General features: G+C 46.6%; 1 protein-coding gene across 1 annotated transcript in view; it reads left to right on the forward strand.

The window, feature by feature from the left end:
- Positions 1-15,383, forward strand: part of Ston1 (stonin 1) — a 44,405-nt gene that overhangs the window by 18,707 nt on the left and 10,315 nt on the right. Inside the window, 2 exon segments of the mRNA XM_021149155.2 lie at positions 13,127-13,353; positions 13,355-15,089. Of these exon segments, the coding sequence (XP_021004814.1) occupies positions 13,174-13,353; positions 13,355-15,089 (1,915 nt within the window). The 5' untranslated portion in view covers positions 13,127-13,173.

Genomic DNA, 15,383 nt, shown 5'->3' on the forward strand with positions numbered 1-15,383 from the left:
CAGGGCCCGAGTGCAGGAAGCTTTAATGTGGTGGTCAGATGAACAGTGATAGGAGCTGCTAGATGCTGCCCTCAATGTCCTTGCATGCTTGCTCCAGCCAAAGGCAAGAGTGTTTCATGCGGAAGCTTTTGTCCCTTGCTTGGGAAAGCAAAGGTGAGGCTACCTCATTATGTGGGCCACTGTTGTAACAAGGAAGGGACATGTGGCTGCTGCTTATCCTTAGAGCCATGCCAAGAGCCTACTAGTTCAAAGACACCACTGTGTACCGAGAGCCAAACCTCAAGGCAGACAAGAAGTTAGCAGTAGGCAGAGAAGGCTGAGGTGATCAGAGTTAAAGCCAGCTGTGTTCACTGTAGTTCTGTGTTCTAGAGAGCTCTTATTTATGTCTGCCATGTCAATTCTGAAGGAAAGCTAGGTGCTTCTCTCTGTGCAAGGTCCTGGGAATGTAAGTAGGCTTCATTGATTTATCTGAACACAAGTGTCGGAAGAGGTTGCCATGAAGAGATTTGTCAATCCTTTATTGATATCAGGATTTTGTAAGCACATCAGATATCAGTTTTTCCTCTCCCTCCCCCTCCCTCTCAATTTCACTGCTAACTGACATCTTACTTTGGGAGATGGTGTCTTCAGAATTTCTTCAGTTCAGGTCTGGAGCCTGGAAGCTTAGGCTCAGGATGCCAACATGGTTGGGTTCTGGTGAGGGCTGCAGATTGTTAACTCTCATTTGTAGTCTCATGGGAGACAGACTGTATTAGTTCATATTTCACTGCTGGGACAAAATGCCTGATGAAAATAATTCAAGGCAGGGCTTGTTTTGTCTTCTAGTGTGGGGGTGAAGTCCATCACGGTGGCAAGAGCATGAGGTGGCTGGTCACGTTGCATTCACTGTCAGGAAGGAGACAGGTGATGACTGCTGGTCAGCTCATGGTTTTCTTTTTTTTTTTAAAGATTTATTTATTACTATATGTAAGTACACTGTAGCTGTCTTCAGACACACCAGAAAAGCGTCAGATATTATTACAGATGGTTATTAGCCACCATATGGGTTCTGGGACTTGAACTCAGGGCCTCCGGAAGAGCAGTCGGCACTCTTAACCACTGAGACATCTCTCCAGCCCCTCATGTTTTTCTTTATGTTTTATATGGAACCCCAGCCCATTGATGGCCCTCAGAGACCCTCTAGGTACCCAAGGAAAGCAGTGAGGTATGGTGTAGGTGATTGGAGCCAAAAGCTGATGATTTTTTTTTGTCAATTTAATTCTCTCTTGCTCTTCTGGGCCCAAAAGCTTCTGGCTAATAACTCTTGAAGATAGACAGAGCTTGGGCTCTTGTCTCTTTGACTCATGGGCCTCTCACTGGCCAGGCCAGAGGCTTGAAGTTTGTTAACTCTTTGTGAGCCAGAGAGAAAAGAAAAGTAAAGAAAAGAAAGTCAGACACACACATACACACACACAGACACATGCACACTGGGTGAAGCAGAAAAGGACCATGCCAAGCCTTAATTTTTGCTTTCAGATTTTTATAGTGTTTTTAGACAAAAGTTTTCTATGTAAGAAAAAATTACCTCACAGATAAAATGTTACACAAAAAGGAAATTACAGAAGGATGTTGATAGTAAGTTCAAAGCAGTGTTTCATTCTATAAGCTCATTATAAGTTCAAAGCAATAGTTTCACATGGCCTTATTTTTATCATAGGGCACACCTGTGGCTTCATCCTTGAATCTGACCTAGAATGAATGTTTTTCCTTGATAACAAGTCTGTCCCAAGTCTATTTCTCATCTTAGTGCAATTTATAAAAGCTCATTGTATTCCTAATCTTGCAGCCTTTAATTACTTACTTACTATGAGGCGGGGGCATGTTCTATTCTTGACTCTAACTTTATTATACCTTTTTGGCAAAACAGCTAAAACCATCTCCTTAAACTTTATTCCTAAAATTATTTGAATCAAATCAAGGATTCTATAAAGTCATTAATTCATCTAAACAGCATTAATTCATGAAAGCTTATCTTCATCTTGATCCACAGGAAATGTGCCCAATAGGGTGGGCTATCACCCAGGGAGTAATCACAGAAGGCTATAGGCAGTGAGGGTCTCCCAGTGTTCATTCACACCAAGTCACATAAATGAGGAGTGTGGTAATAACAAATATGAGAAAGTACACCAATAGCAAGAAGTGATTTTGGGACTAAGTCTTTGGGACCATGCCACACCAGAGTGCACCCATCACAGAGAGTGAGGCAACAGGCTGTCTCCAGGGAGCCCACTGCAGGGACCTGCTGCAGGGAACTAACTTGCTCACTGCAGCTCCTTTTGCATGCTGTCCACCAAGCACCCACATCTATGGCAGGTCTTTCTTCTTCACTGAAAAATTTCTAGAAATACTCTTAATAGCACATCAAGAGGCATGTTTCCATGGCGATTGTAGTCCAGTTAAGTTGACAATGAAGATTGTTCATCCATCACAGACAGCTGGTTTTCCACTCTCCCCTCCCCCTCCTCTCTGTTCTCTTCTTTTACATCATGCATTCCTAAGTAGTCTGCCTACGTTACCTAGTCACCTTCCAGAGGCCCTATCTTCAAATACTATCACATTGAAATTAGAGTTTCAATGTATGAATTTTGTGGGTACACAAACATTTAGTCAACAACGAAGAAACAGCCCTGAGGGGGATTCAAACAACAGGGGTAAGCAACCCAGAAAGTACAGGGGTAGGGCGTGGCCCTGAGTTAGGCTGCGCAGAGACTGTTACAGATGGGGCTCCCTACCAATACGGCTAATGCTTCTCCAGCCTCCAGAGCTCATGACCTGCCTTCCTCCTCACTATAAGATCCAGTGTGTTCTATAGGCTAAGGACAGAGGGGACGCAGGGAGGGAGGGAGGAAGGAAGGAAAACCTATAAGGGTATTTACTGTGAGGCAGTTGACATGGGGTAAAAATTCATTTGTCTGCTCATTTACTTCAGTTTTAAAAGATGGTCTCAGTCTATACAGGTTAACCCAGGGAGCTCACTATGTTTAGTGCAAGTTAACCCAGGGAGCTCACTGTGTGTAGTGCAGGTTAACCCAGGGAAATCATTGTGTGTAGTGCAGGTTAACCCAGGGAGCTCACCGTGTGTAGTGCAGGATACAGGGTTGCTTTGGGCTTAAATTAATTTTAGCCCCTTTAGGGGCTAAGATTTACGGAGGTGAGCAACCACACTGGTCTTGGGAAGTAAATATTATGTTACCATTGGACAGATAAGAAACTGAGGCTCCGGGCTTCCACTTTGCAAGTTTCTGTAGTGTGTATGGTAGTGCTGAATATCTCTTCAAATGTCAGGATGTGAGACATAAAAATTTAAGGCTGAGGGTACAACCCAGTGGTGGAGCTCATGCAGGGTTATGAGTTCTACCCCTGGCACCACAACGAATCAAGATAACAATACAACAGCAAACAGACAAGCTCCCCTCCCCCCACCCCAAACAATACCATTTAAAATCATAATGCCCTACCCAACTCCAAAGGTTTGTTCTTGTGAAGAGACCCTTGTTGGGGGCAGTTTGGTTTGCTCCCTGCTCACATGTGAGGGGAAGGAAGAAGAGATTGTAACCAGAAGCAAGAGAAAGATAGCACCAGCTCGGCTACCCTCCGCTCAGTGTGGACTTGCGCAGTGGAGGCTGGACTTGACAAAGCAGGAGAGGGTGGTCGATAGGAGCCTTGAATCGTTGTATACTGGAGTCATCAGAGTCCGCTCCTGCTCTCCCCTGGGGCCCAGGGCCCCGTCTCCAGAGCTGGTGTATACACACAGTTTTTAGGTAGCCCTGAGTTTTCTCAGGCAGGCACTGTGAAGGGGGTGCAGGCTATGTCATCCTAAAATGAGGATGCAAACTTAAACACTGTTCACATTCTCTCAGGTCTTGATAGGCAGTTCTAATAGATGGGATGCTTTTAGAAGCAGGCTTTGGACTTGGTAAGAGTCTGGTCAGAGAGCATCCGTCACTACTCTCAAAACTGAGGAAGTGGACAGATAAGGACAAAGCTTTAGAAGAGAGTTGGGAAATGGGGAGGTTAATGGCCACAAGGGAGGGATGGGCTGGGGAATGGAGCGGAGACCAGAGCTGATAATTTTTGAAGGCGCTGGGAGACTAGGCTGTGGTTTAATATTGTGCAAATGGTATTTCCTGTCACATGAATAAAATGCTGCGTGTCTGTGATTGAATAGTATGGGGTGTGCAACATATGTGCTCATAAAACGGCCCGTGCTGCCTTGGCCTTGGAGTGACCTAGATGGGGGCAAGGCGTGCATGTGCTCCTTTTGTTTTCGTTTCAAACTCTTCAAGGGAAAACTTCCCTGGGACTGATCACCACACCATCACAGCAAAGTTTTTTTTTGGGGGGGGTGGGGGGCGGGAAATTCTTCATAATGCCCTCACTGTGGGCTTGGCTTCCTGAGTACCAACCCTGAGGGTCCCAGCCCTTCCAGAGCACACAGGAGAGGCTTCACAGAGGCAGCCAGGGTCCATCTGGTTACAAAGTAGCTTTGGAGGAGTCTGGAATGCAAGAATCTTGAGAGTTCCTTATTTGGGAGAGCAGCCAATGAAGCCGCGGGGATATTGACCCTAAGACATTCTTTCTTTAGATTGTTCAGCATTGTTACAGAGCAAAAAGCCAGAGTCAGAGAAGTTCAGCCTTGGTAAGAGCCCAGAGGCTGGAGCGGGAGTCGGCCTGACCATGACAATGGGGCACAGCTGATAGCTTCCAGGGATGGACGGCTTCGGCTTCTGTCCTCCCCCAACATCTGGCATGTATGGAAGAGCACGATATTAGGGACCATGTAAAAGGAGTCCGTTCCTCTCCACACACCGGCAGTGACGTGGAGACAAAGCCACAAACGATCTGGAATGTGGCTTTACCAGCTGAAGGCCCCGGACTCGGATTTCAACAATCTTCAGGAGATGGTAGAGCTTTGTACGTTCCTTCCTTGAATGGTTTCTGAAGAAAAGCCAAGGAAAAGAAAGCTAGGCTGGAAGGGTTGAGGGCAAAGGACAGCAGAATAGAGGGACCCCCAGGCCGTGCGGAGGGGAAGGAAGGACTGTGTAAGGAGCAAGATAGAATTTGGGCAATTGGTGCACCAAGACTGTTCTGAAGGGCCAGTCAAGTAGGGACAGGAAGCAGGTTGGCCTGAGTTAATAAAGGTAGTCTCAGAAGTGAGCCTAGCCTGATCGTGGCTGGACTCTTGGGGTTGGGGGCTGGGGGTTAGGGGTTGGGGTGTTGCAGGGGTGTCTGTCCCAGAGTTTGCCTTTCCTAAAGCTTGTTGGTCCAAGACACATATGGTAGGTGAGAAACAAATTCTTTCCAGGCTCACCCTTCTTTAGTTCCTGGCTCTAGGGAGGGACCTCTGCAGCTGGGAGCTGTTTCCATGAGGAAGGGTGTGGTAGTGACAACCTCCCTGCCAGGAGGTCAAAGGGATCTTGGGAGTATTGGACTTTGGCATCTAACAGACCTGGTCTCAGCCAGGTTCTGCCTCTTGCGAGCTGGGTGACTTTTGGCAAATAATTTAACCTCTCTGCCTACTCTGAAACGCCGGGTGTTAAACGAGATGAGACCCATGTGCAGCTGTTAGACAAGCGTTGTTGGTAAATGTTTTGTTAGTCGCACTTTCTTCTTAATGCTAAAATTCAATGACTCTTTGAACTGCGGGGGGAGGGGTGTACTTATAGCTTTTAGAAAAAGGAGAAAAGTCCACTTGAGGTTATTTTATCAACAATGTAGGTACTTTTTGCCAGATTTTTGTAGATAAAGTAGAAAATGTCTTTACAAATGAGACAGGATCTCTGCTTGATAAAGCTGACTGAAAGAACAGGCAGTGTTTCCCTCTGACTTGAAAGTTTATCCTGGGATACTCTTAGAGATGATGTTTCATAGCAGAGCTTCGAACCTGCAAGGCACGTGATAATGTTATTGTTGAAGGTAAGGTATTGTTGCCTTTATCTTGTGTGTGGGTTGTATGTATGGTGCATGTGTGCATGCCTACATGCTAATCTATGTGAGTGCTGGTGTCAGTGCCCTGTTTTAAGTGTGGAGGCTGGAGAATAACCTGGGTGGTCCTCAACTTTCACCCAGTTTGAGGTAGGGTCTCTCATTTGCTTCTGTGTATACCAGGCCGTGTTAGCTGATTATTGGCCATAGGCATGCTGGGAACACACACACACACACACACACACACACACACACACTCACTCTCTCTGTGTGTCTCTTTCTCTGTCTCTTTCTGTCTCTCTGTCTCTGTCTCTCTCTGTTTCTTTATGTGTCTCTGTCTCTGTCTCTCTGTCTCTGTCTCTCTCTCTCTTCTGTGCCTGGCTTTATGTGTGTTCAGGACCTTATGCTTGCATGGTGAGCACTTTGCCCACTGAGCCATCTCCTTATTCGTGGTTATCTCTGTAGTACAAGAGTTTGATTTCTTAACTGGCAGAAAGAATAATATATCTTTTTTTTTTTTTTTTTTTTTTTTTTTTTAGGTTTGCTGTAGCCTATTCTGTTTCTCGCACACCCTTTAGAACAGGGTAGGGACAATTGCTGTGGAGATCCCCTAATTTGGAGGGTGTTAAACTCTTAGCAGATTCTGAATGCACCTGATAGATTTGTTGAAGGGAAAAAGGCTTGTGTCATGGTTTTCTGCAGCCCCGTTTTTCCTGATGTGAATAGCCAAACACAGCTACTTTTAACTTGCTCTCAAGTTCAGTCGTCCCAAAGCTGCTTTGAGACTGGCTACTGTGAAGAAACTGTTGTTTTACAGAGAAGCAAACATCTCCCTTAGGAGTCTTAAATATCCAAAACGGGTTTCTAGAAATTTCTGCCATAATAAAATTTCTATCTGTGCCCTAGATAGGATCTTGGTGTCCTGCCATATTTCTGGGCCTGACTGGAGCTATGTTCTAGAAGTTTACTCCTAATCCAGATGGACTGCACACAGACCTCTGAAGGGTTGGGGCCACAGGAAGGCCATGGCCTCACTGGCAGGGAAGGAGCCTGAGTCAGACAGAGGAATCTTTGCCTCTGAGGGAAGTAGCAGAGATAGGAAGGAGACAGGAGTTCCTGGGCCCTGAACCAACTAGATTCCAGACTTTGGAAGATGCCAAAATGCTGTTTAAATGAGATATTGCTCATGCATGGCTGTCAGTAGTGAGCAGTAGGGAGGGGTATCAAGAGAGGCAGGAGCTTGTTCAGATCCAAGTGGCTGCCAATGCGGGGTGGGAGTGGCTGCGAGGGACTCAGAGGAGATAGCGGCAGCGGGAGGGGACAGGGGTGGGGGGCGCTGCGGGAGGAAGGGGTGGGTTGGGGGTGTGCGGGGGGAGGTAAAGGGAGACTGCACTAAGCTGAGCTGCCTTCCAGCGCTCTGAAGCAGCTGTGGGCAGGAACCACGGAAGGAAGATTGCTGCCCGTGCTTACCTCCCCTGCCAGAGGCCTAGGGCCTTCTGAGCCAGGCTCTGGGGGTAGGGACGGGGTTGGAGAAAGGAACGCACTTGGATGGAGCACTAGTTGTTGACTTTGGGCTAGCTGACTGGAAGGGGATGTGGGAGAAGGATGAGATGATACTGAGGGAGGGGAGGCAGAGATAGAGATGTGTGCGGCAGGCAGGAGGGGACAGAGCACTGAGGGAAACAGACCAGCCTCCCACTGAGGTCCCATCTGTAGGGGACCAATCAGAGTCCTTGGAGGCAGAGACTGGCCCCTGGCTGGGGAGCCAGGATTGAGAAATCTTTGCATGGATTTGGGGTTCAAGATCATAGGTATAAGGTGTGCAAAAAATGGGGGTGGGGGGCAGAGGGACGCCCATTTATAAAGCAATGGGCTAATTTCTTTGTGTGTGTGTAAATCAGTTTCTTTGTCTCACAAGAGGCAGAAAAAAATAAACTACACCCATCTTCCCAAACTACCCAGGGAAACCCGAAGGGGCCAAAGCTAGGCGGGGGATCCCAGCAAGACTGCGCTGAAATCTCTCATCTGTCTTCTAACATAATAAACTCTGCTGGAGTAAATATTTGCAGGACGTCTTGTCCTCCGAAGGGCTGTTTGGACTGGATTCTTTCTGAGGGTGGGGCGAGGATGGGCCTGGACCTCTGATCCTCCTGGGGGCTCTGCCAGGTCCCAGGGGCTGATGTTTTTGGCCATTGCTTCTGCTGGGCAGAGCCCGACAGTGAGGTTCTCTCCCCTTGCCCTCCACCCCGGCCTTGGCCTGGCCTTCAGCGGTGCCCCTTCGTGTGGGTTTAGAGCCCCCAGGAATGCGCAGAGGCCGAATGACCTTTGTTTTCAGCCCAGTCCCAGGCTCCCCCTTCTATTTCTTTGTGTCAGCTCTTTTCCAAGCTTGAGTGAATCAAACAAGCAGGGGCCCAGAGGGAGGAAAGAGGCCTTACCCAGGAGCTTTGTGCCAGCAGGTCTCAGTTTTTCTGTCCAATGGGGCTCCTTCTAGGAGGGTTCAAAATAATGTGTGTAGCTCAGTGGTAGAATACTCGTCCTGAGTTACAGTCCCAGCACTGGGCTTCTCTGCCCTGAGGGTCCTGGAACTGAGTGAGGAATAATTTTTGCTTTTGAACATACACATTTGATTTGGATATCAATTGCCATAGAATTGCTTTAATGCTGGAAAGAACTCCAAAAACTGTTCTAGTGTAACCAACCCTTGGTATTTGAAGAGACTGGGCACTCAGCCAGCCAGTGGCAGAGCAGTGCCCAGGATTCCAGTGACCTCACCACCCTCAGGAATGTGCTTCTTAAAGCTCCTCACCTTTGGTGTCTTCAGATTAATTTCAAGAATTTATGTTATACCAAAGGAGACAGCATTTGCTCAATAGAAATGTTCATAGAGGCGACAAATTCACAAAGATAGAGGGTAGGTTAGTGAATTCCGGGGCCCAGGAGAAGGGGAAGCTGGAGTTGGTCTAGGGTTTGTTTCGGGGGCAGGAGGAATGTTTTGAAATTGGTGGCAATGGACAAACAACTCTGTTATTAATCTAAAAAGTACGTAAGTGCACACTGGTTTTGTTTGTTTGTTTGTTTGTTTTTGTTTTTTGAAAGTGGCCTATGAATTGTATCTCAGTCAGTCCTGATTTTTTTTCTCCTTGCTGATGGGTGATTTCAGGCTACATACAGGAATGTAGCCCCTTACTGATGGGGGACTTCAGTCTGTACAGAGGAATGTATGTATAGAGGAATGTATGGATGCACACACAGCATAGGTTGTTTGATAGGCCGTGAGTCAAGACCCTCTGAATGATAAACTTCACATATTTTGGGGGTGGGTGGGTGGGGTGGAAGTGTGTTATAAACTTATTAGATTTTTAGCTTTCCCCTACATTTTCCACTTCACTAACGAAGTGACTACCTAGTAATCAGTCCAATGAAGACTTAGTAATTTGATTCAGTTGACTCGCCAGGTGGTTAATCCCAGCACTCAGGAGGCAGAGGCTGACGGATCTGAGTTCGAAGCCAGCCTGGTCTACAGAGTCAATTCTAGGACCACTAAGACTACACAGAGAAACTCTGTCTTGAAAAACAAAATCAAGCAAACAAACAAAGCTTTGAGTCAAATGCCCCCAACCTTCCTGTCTGTGCTCCTCATAAAGTCCCCCTAAGTCCCCACCCCACCCCAGCAGTGTGTGTGTGGGGAGTGTCTGTGGGAAGGCACATGAAGTCTGTCCTTTGTAACACGACTTTAAGTGAAGAGTGCAGAGTAGCTCTCCTATTGGTTGGTCTACCCACAGTCTTGTACAATCCTTTTTATTTTTGTGACTTCCATTGGAATGCTTTTTATTTCTAATTTCCTTTTTCCATTGTTCACTAAACTAGCTGTAAGGACTTACACGTTTTCAACAGGGCTGCGTGGACCGCCTGAGCCCCAGGTCTCCCCAGTGCTTTCATTCTTTACAGATGAAATGCTGTACCCTCTAAATAGTGGCTCCACATATGTCCCCTTTCCAGGCTCTGACATTCATTGCTTCACTTTCTGCTCTCTGAAGCTGACTTCAAATATCTTGTGTTTTTCATTTTCATCCATTTTCAACAGCACTGGCTCAAAGGCTCACTATTCGTCCTCTTGTCTTCTTTCTGCGTGCATCTCAGCCCTTCTGTTCTGTTTGTTTTACCTGAGCTAACTCTCCTTTAGCTTGTCTGTTGACTAGCTTCTTGAAGCATAGAGCTGTGTAATTTCTTTGAGCTTACCCTTATTTTTAGTGTAGCCATTTATGGCTGTAGTCTCTTCTGTTAGCATGACTTTCATTGTGAATTTTAGAAATCTGTGAGATTTTGTTTTGTTTTGGTTCTTTGTTGTTGTTTTTGTTTGTTTTGTTTTCTTTTGTTTTGTTTTGAGACAGGGTTTCTCTGTGTAACCCTGGCTGTCCTGGACTTGATTTACAGACCAGGCTGGCCTGGAACTTCTACCTGCCTCTGCCTCACAGAGTGCTGGGGTTAAAGGTGTGTGCCACCACACCCGACTGTGTTTTTGTCTCACAGTATTTTCTAGCTTACCCTTACTTCCCTCTCTGTTTGAAACCATGATTGCACAATGTCTTCACTTGCTATTAATTTGCTTGTTTGTCAATTTGCATTGGTGGAAAAACAAAAGCAAGAGTTCCCCTTTTGCTATTGATTTCTAGGGACCCTTCCCCACCTGTTTAAGACTGAAGTACTTATATTACTAAGTTTAAGGCTTGTCATGTGGTCTAACATGATGCACTCTTCCTTGTTGTACTCCTCCATTTGTGCTTGAGAAGGTATGTCCACTCTAGTCTGTGCTGGGATGCTGTGTGCATCTGGCAAGCTCATTTGGTGGACGGGATTGTTCAAGACTTCTTTGTAAAGATTAACAATCTACCTGGGTATTACCTCTATTATGAATGTGGGACACTGAATTCCCTAGTATTATATTTAGCTGTCTAGTTCTTCCTTCCTGTCTGTCAGTCCTTGCCCCTTTGGTCTTGGGGTTCTAGTGCTGGGTGCCAGACACTTACAATGATTGTATCTTCCTTGTGCACTGACTGCTTCGTTGTTACGCAATTTGCCTTTTGTATTTTTGACTTGTTTATTTATTACTTGTTTGTTTTTAAAGATCTTGCTTATTTTTACTCTCTGTGGATGAGTATGAGTACCTTGCCTAGTTGCACGCATGCGCACACACTTCTCCGATGAGTGTGAGTGTTGTACTTACTTGCATGCATGCCTGAAAAGTGCCTTGGTTGGATCCCATGGACTGGGCTTGCAGTTACAGATGTTTGTGAACCACCATATGGGTGCTGGGAATCAAATCAGCTCCTCTCCATCCCTGCTGGTTTTTGTTTTTGTTTTTGTTTTTGTTTTTGTTTTTGTTTTTGTTTTTTGTTTTTTGTTTTTTTGAGACAGATGCTTGCTCTGTAGCTCAGGCCAGGCTGAACTCACTGTGTAGCCCAGGTTGGCCTTGAATTAATTATATCAGGTATGACATGGTTGTGAACATGACTGTATGACGCAGCTTTGTCCACAGGAGCACCTGTGTCAACTTGCATACTGCATCTCGGACTTTCTAGTATACAGATGGCGTTGCTCTTCTTATAGGCTTGTCCACTTTGCCTTTGTCTATACCATATTTGTCCTCATAGAAACTTTGGTAGAAATGTCTGGGAAATGGATTGAGGGCATTACTAGAGAAGGAAATGGCTCTGATGTCTACTAGGAACAAACTACTGTGGCCCAGGTCATCCAAGCAGCCAACCCAGGTGAATGAGGACAAGGGGCTCTGGATGTGGAGGCTGATGCCCTTAATTGTTCTCTGGGAAATTTTAGCCAACTCATGATGATGAGGTTGTATCAGGAAATATTTGAGGCAGGCAATGTTTTTGAGAAACCTGAAGTTTTAGTAGTTAAGAGAATTGAAGACCCCAAGGAAAAGGAACAGTGGGCCTGGGTCACTAAGAACAGGGATGTCCATGGAGCATACAAGGGACAAGATGGAGGAAGAAACAGCTGGGTCTGCTGGGTTAGTGAGCGATGGTTGAGAGAGCCCCTGTGAGAGGAGATCTCTAATAATGGAAAGGTTGATTCGGAAATATTATTAGGAAAGACTGGAAGATATATGTATGATAAAGAAGAGACAGGATGGGGAGAAGAGTTTGGAGCCAGTGAGGGGGGCTTACAAGGAGACGTTGCAACCTTAGATAAGTGACCAATGCTGACATTACCCGACCTGGCCAGCACCTTTTGTTCTCATGCTAATGCTGTAACCGCAAGTTCATGCCCAGATGACGTGTGCTGTGGAGGTTTTCTGAGCCTTAGAAGTTAATGCAGAGCTTGCTTTAGCTGACAACGAACTGTGACTTTGTGTGTGCATTGTGCCATAGTCACATGGGCTTATCAGGGAAAATAATAGGTTTGAGGAAAATAATGAAAGACTTTTGGTTGTGTATTATTGTATAACAAGGAAGTGTGTAAGCAATAAAAGACGGAGGCAAGGGCTGGAGAGATGGCTCAGGGGTAAGGAGCACTGGCTGTTCTTCCAGTGGATCTGAGTTCAATTCCCAGAACCTACATGGCGGCAGCTCACAACTGTCTGTAACGCAAGATCCAGGGGATTTGACACGCTCACACAGACAGACATGCAGATAAAACACCGATGCACATAAAATAAAAATAAATAATTAAATAAAAAAAAAGATTGCGGTGAACTCGGCAGGTGGGGGACTACAAGCTGTCACCAAGCACAGCTTTTGAACAGCAATGGTTCACCTGTCAGCTTGCTCCTGCATCACCGCCTGAGACTCTGATTTCGTGCAGATTCAACCCTCCCATTCTCCAGAACCCCAAAACAACTGAGGATAGTCCTTGGCAAATTAGATTCTTCCTCCCTCAGCTTCCCACGTGTTGGGATTATAGGCCTGAGCTAATATGTCTGGCTTTGTAACTTTCTGACTTGAAGTTTATTTTGAGTGTAGAGTGTGGCGCTCCCGTGAGTTAATAATAATAAAATACCGGAGACAATGAACTTAAAAAATAAAGGAAGGGCCAATTTTGGTTCACAATTTTAAATTCATTTATCTGCCAAGTATGGCCACTTATAAGTATTTCTTTGCACACCCAGGTTTGTGACATTGGACTTTGTCTTTCTCCTTTACAGAGACAACGACCCTGACTATTTGACCAGACCACAAGCCCACCCTGAAGATGTATTCTACAAACCCGGGCAGCTGGGTCACCTTTGACGATGACCCTGCTTTTCAATCTTCTCAGAAAAGAAAGGATTTTCCTCTGGAGACTCAAGGTGTTTGTAGACCAAACGGACTGAAGCTAACCCTTCCTACCCTCAGGGACCCTCCCAGCACCCCCTCCTCTGCCAGCAGCACCCCCCCTGTCCTCTCCCATGGTGGATTTTTATTTCAGTCCAGGACCCCCAAGCAACTCCCCTCTTTCTACACCCACCAAAGACTTCCCAGGGTTCCCTGGCATCCCTAAAGCAGGGACACATGTGCTTTATCCGATTCCAGAGTGTTCGTCAAGTAGTGCCCCCACAATGGCGGGAGGAGTGGCTCCCCCATTATTACTTACTAAGCCAGACTGCTCACCCCATGTATCCTTACCCAGTAGCCACTCCCACACTCACCCCACTTCAACACTCGGTCTTACAGAAGACGCTGGCCCTCAGCAGGTCCAAAGCGAGGCTCGGCAGTTCGAATATTTTCAGGACCATTGTGCTTTCTCCAACCCATTTTGGAAAGATGAAGGTAGCGCTTCCCCGTTCCCCCTTGACTCCCTGGCAAGCAGAAAGCCGTTCTCACCAAAGGACAAGGAGGTACCTCTTGATCACAAAAGCCTAACCCAGTGCTCACTGAACTACGTCTGCGAGAAGCTGGAACACTTGCACTCAGCGGAGACCCAAGACCCTCTTGGAAATTTGTCTCTGCAGGATCCATATGCAGGAGACACAGTCTCGTTTGTTCCACACACCCTCTTTCGGAGTCAGCCCAGAGCTGGATGGTCCTTCATGCTGAGGATTCCCGAGAAGAAGAACATGATGTCCTCCCGGCAATGGGGACCCATTTTCCTAAAGGTTCTTCCAGGGGGGATTCTGCAGATGTTTTATGAGAAGGGGCTAGAAAAACCATTCAAAGAGTTCCAGCTTGACCCACATTGCAGGCTTTCTGAGCCCAAGCTCGAGAACTTCAGCATGGCAGGGAAAATCCACACCGTGAAGGTGGAACACGTGTCTTACTCAGAGAAAAGGAAATACCATTCCAAGACAGAGGTGGTTCACGAGCCGGAAGTGGAGCAGATGCTGAAGCTGGGGTCCACGGAACACCGTGACTTCCTCGAGTTTCTGACTACCGTCGAAGAGGAGCTAATAAAGCTGCCGGCTACTGCAAAACCCAAGAACAAAAACTACGAGGAACAAGAAATTTGCCTGGATATTCTGGACAGCCTCTGGGGTAAAGTAACCAAAGAGGGGCAGCTGGTGGAAAGCGCTGTGGTAACTCAGATCTGCTGCCTCTGCTTTCTCAACGGGCCCGCGGAATGTTTCTTAGCCTTAAACGACCTTGAGCTCCAGAAACGGGACGAATGCTATTTTGAGAAAGAACCGGAAAAAAAGGGGATTGATATCCTTGACTACCATTTCCATACGTGTGTGAAGGCTGAAGAATTTGAACAGTCCAGAATCATTAAGTTCGTGCCTCTGGATGCTTGCCGGTTTGAGCTGATGCGTTTCAAAACCTTGTACGAAGCGGGTGAGCTTCCCTTTGCGGTGAAGTCCGCAGTAACTGTCCAGGGAGCCTATGTGGAGCTGCAGGCCTTTGTCAACATGACCCCAGCAGCTCAGAGGTCACCCCATGCAGGTGCTTTGAGGAGCTGTAGCAATATCATGATTCATTTTCCTGTCCCAGCCCAGTGGATCAAGGCCCTCTGGACCAGGAACCTTCAGAGGCAGAAGTCCCTGAAAGCCAAAATGAACCGTCGGGCTTGTCTGGGGAGTTTACAGGAGCCTGAATCGGAACCTGTCATTCAGGTCACTGTTGGGTCAGCAAAATATGAGAGCGCCTACCGGGCTGTGGTGTGGAAGATAGACCGGCTTCCGGATAAAAATTCAAGTAAATATCCACCGCCTAGGGTAACTTTCGTAGGAAACTGCTGTGTTTTCACCTACATCCTTAGGCCAAAGCAGGCAGAGACAGATGGTACTTAGAGAGCTGAGTGCTTGCTCGCTTGCACAGCCAAGCTGGAGGGAGAACAGCTAATCAGCTGATTTATTCATTTTTTCTAGTGTTTATTTCTACCAAATGGGTGCAACGTCTCCTGCTTCCTTCTTCCTTCCTTCCTTCCTTCCTTCCTTCCTTCCTTCCTTCCTTCCTTCCTTCCTTCCTCCCTCCCTCCCTCCCTCCCTC

The sequence above is a fragment of the Mus caroli genome, chromosome 17 (assembly GCF_900094665.2).
Source record: "Mus caroli chromosome 17, CAROLI_EIJ_v1.1, whole genome shotgun sequence".
In the NCBI taxonomy this organism is placed as follows: Eukaryota; Metazoa; Chordata; class Mammalia; order Rodentia; family Muridae; genus Mus; species Mus caroli.